This window comes from Aegilops tauschii, chromosome 3 (genome assembly GCF_002575655.3).
Source record: "Aegilops tauschii subsp. strangulata cultivar AL8/78 chromosome 3, Aet v6.0, whole genome shotgun sequence".
Lineage (NCBI taxonomy): Eukaryota > Viridiplantae > Streptophyta > Magnoliopsida > Poales > Poaceae > Aegilops > Aegilops tauschii.
In genome coordinates, this window is record NC_053037.3 from 525,851,078 (window position 1) to 525,854,460 (window position 3,383).

At 52.2% G+C, this 3,383-nt stretch overlaps 1 protein-coding gene across 1 annotated transcript; it reads left to right on the plus strand.

Annotated features, from left to right (window-relative positions):
* Positions 1–779: 779 nt before the first annotated feature.
* Positions 780–3,085, plus strand: LOC109758274 (tyrosine decarboxylase 1-like). The gene has a single exon (XM_020317124.4). The coding sequence runs from the start codon at positions 1,375–1,377 to the stop codon at positions 2,890–2,892; it is 1,518 nt and encodes a 505-aa protein (XP_020172713.1). The 5' UTR covers positions 780–1,374; the 3' UTR covers positions 2,893–3,085.
* Positions 3,086–3,383: the final 298 nt, after the last annotated feature.

Genomic DNA, 3,383 nt, shown 5'->3' on the forward strand with positions numbered 1-3,383 from the left:
TAACTACGACATAGTACATATACCATAGTAGTTTTGAGAATAACATGCTTAACATAAGTTTTGGGGAAGCTTCCAATGTTAATCCCCCCCCCCCCCCCCCCCCGCCTAATTTCATGAGGTGGGCCCTCTTCCCTCTACAATCTCCAACCAAAAGCTCACACATAACCATCATCCGTAGAACCCGTACAACGAGGCTCGTAACCATCATCCAACGTTCAAATCTCCCCGCTGTGCTTCAATCGGATTGTACGGTTGCTCTTGAGTCACTTGCAAATGTGTCTCTTGACAAGTCAGCATATGGTCACCTTGAAATTAAAGGTTTAATGTATAATAGGGTGTTTATTCCGGTAGAAGTTTCTCGTGACCAAAATATGGTTGCACATGGCTTAGCTAACTATGGTAGACTTAGGGATAGCACTGCGTGCTGGCTTAACCGATCCCTCCTTTTATTTCCGGGCAATGCTACATCTACGTAAACAAAGCTACAAGGATTATTGTGATTGGAGGGGGGGGAGGGGGTCCGTCCACCTCAAAATCAGGGGCGGGGGGGGGGGGGGGGGGGGGGGGGGAGGAAGGGGGGAGAGTTTTTAGGAAACCCGAACTTGTTGCTAAGGATTGTAACTCTGTGATCTTGGAATAAACCGCCCTATTTCCCTCGCAAAAAAAACTATACCATTACTCAGGGTTATGTTAGGGTTTGGACAGGGAAGGTTTCCGTAGCGTTAGTTAATGGAGCTTATCTTAAACAGTTAGCTTATAAAGGAATTGCTACGCTTAGTTTCAACTACAAAATTAGGGTGTGATAAAATTATTACAGTTTTGCTATGTCTCAGTCGACTAAGACTTCGTTATATCTCAGTCGATGTTATATTCCTTTGATCTTGCATCGAGATTCGTGCAAAAAAATTCTTTTCAGTTTTTTTCTTTTTTTCTTCTTACAGTATGTCACTTGACTGAGACTTGGTTAAGTCTCAATCGACTGAGACCTAGTCACACCCAAATTATTATCCCAAAAATAGTTACTACCCGATTTCTGAACGGCGGTAAATATGTTACTATTAAGACTTTCGGCACAGTAATTTATGTGTGAAAACCGACGCCACAGACCTCACATTTTCAAGTATAAGTTACAACTTACAACCTTTATAATTGAAGTAGCAAATTAAGTTCAAGCACGTAGCTCATTTTAGTACTTCGGTAATTACGCCTTTATTTTTTTGAACAGAGTAATTACGCCTTTATAGTTAGCTATATATAAGGACGATGAGCACACCAGTAACCAAAAGCATAAGCTTGATCGCATGTACTGCCCACCCACAGAGTAGCAACCCGTTTCTTTCTTTAATTACGTCTACGTGAACAAGGGCAAATACCATGGAGATGGGTGGAGCACCATTCGACGCGCTAATGTCACTGGACCCCGAGACCTTCGCCAGGGAGTCGCGCGCCGTGATTAACTTCCTCGCCGGCTACTACCGCGACGTCGAGAAGTATCCCGTCCAGCCCGAGGCCATGCCAGGGTGCCTCCGTACGCTTTTACCAGACGCGCCGCCCGAAAATGGCGAGCAGATGGACGTGATATTGGAGGAGGTATGGCGACACATCGTCCCGGCACTGACGCATTGGCAGAGCCCCAAGTTCTTCGGATACTTCCAGGCGAACGCGAGTACAGCCGGGTTCGCCGGCGAGATGCTCTCCACCGGGCTCAACGTTGTACCATTCACGCGGGCTGCCTCACCGGCCGCAACCGAACTCGAGAGCGTCGTGATGGACTGGATGGGCAAGCTGGCGGGCCTCCCGGACTGCTTCCTCTTCTCCGGCGGCGGCGGCGGCGTGTTGCACGGAAGCACATGCGAGGCCGTGGTATGCACGCTCGCGGCCGCGCGCGATCGCGCGCTGAGCAGGCTCAGCCACGAAGGCATCCTGAGGCTGGTGGTCTACGCCTCAGATCAGAGTCACTCCACCTTCCAGAAAGGCGCGAGGATCGTAGGGGTCCCGCGGTCCAACTTCCGCGTTATCCCGACGTCGGCGGCGTCGAGCTACGGCCTCACCGCGGCCAGCGTCCGCGACGCGGTGGAGGCCGACGTGGCCAGCGGGCTCGTGCCGCTGTACCTGTGCGCCACAGTCGGCACGACCGGGCTCGGCGCGGTTGACCCGGTGCGGGACCTCGGGGAGCTGGCGCGAGAGCACGGCATATGGTTGCACGTCGACGCCGCGTACGCAGGGAGCGCCTTGATCTGCCCCGAGTTCCATGAATACATCGACGGCGCCGAGCTCGCGGACTCGGTGAGCATGAACCCGCACAAGTGGTTCCTCACCAACATGGACTGCTGCTGCCTATGGGTGGCGAGCCCGGCGGCGCTCACTTCCGCACTGTCCACCAACCCAGAATACCTGAGCAACGTCACAGAAGAAAGTGCCGCCGGTGCAGGTGTGGTGGACTACAAGGACTGGCAGATCGCGCTGTCACGGCCGTTCCGCGCCATAAAGCTGTGGGTGGTCCTGCGCCGCTACGGCGGGGCGGGCATGCGGGCGTACATACGGAGGCACGTCGAGATGGCCAGGTGGTTTGAGCGGGCGTTGGAGGCCGACGAGCGGTTCGAGGTGATAGCGCCGACGAGATTCTCCCTCGTAACCTTCCCCATCCGTCCATGGCATGAGGGCGACCCTGGCGATGATGCCGTTGATGCCTTGAACCGTAAGCTGCTTGTCGCGGTGAACGGCAGCGGCCGGGCGTTCATGACGCACTTCATGGTGGACGGCAAGTTTGTTATCCGCATGGCCGTGGGCGGAGCCATGACCAGGATGCGGCACGTCCAGGACACGTGGGAGCTTGTCCGGGAGAAGGCCAAGGAAGTCGGCGCCCTCACAAACGACTCCGGGCAATACTAAGAACGAAACGTGTGCTGAAATAAAATACTGAACGTGTGCATCAATTGGAACAGATCGACATCCAGAAAATGAAAAGGCAAATATATATACTAGTAGTACACATGAAGAATCCAATAAAGATTATCTTTTGAGAAACCCAGTTATAGACGAGAGATGCTACACTCACCGGTTGTTTACGGGGGTTTAACGGAGTGGTTAGCAGTGATAGGCTGAGATTTGGTTTAATGAGGCGGGCCCCATCAGTGAAAATCAGGGGGCCAATTAGTGAAAGACACGAGGAGGGGGGTGTGGGGGGGGGGGGGTCCGTAAGAGTCCGTTGTTTTCCTTCATGCGTGTAGTATTATCGATTATAGACTGTCAAACGGTATTCAGTGTAAACGGTATCCAAGATATGAAAGTTGTGTCTCTTTTATATACTCTCTCTGTTCCGAATTACTTGTCGCAAGTATGAATGTATCTAGATGTATTTTAGTTCTAGATACATCCATTTC

What these genes read in the sequence shown, in the direction of transcription:
- LOC109758274 (XM_020317124.4), top strand. Translation starts at nt 1,375, where the DNA reads ATGGAGATGGGTGGAGCACCATTCGACGCGCTAATGTCACTGGACCCC.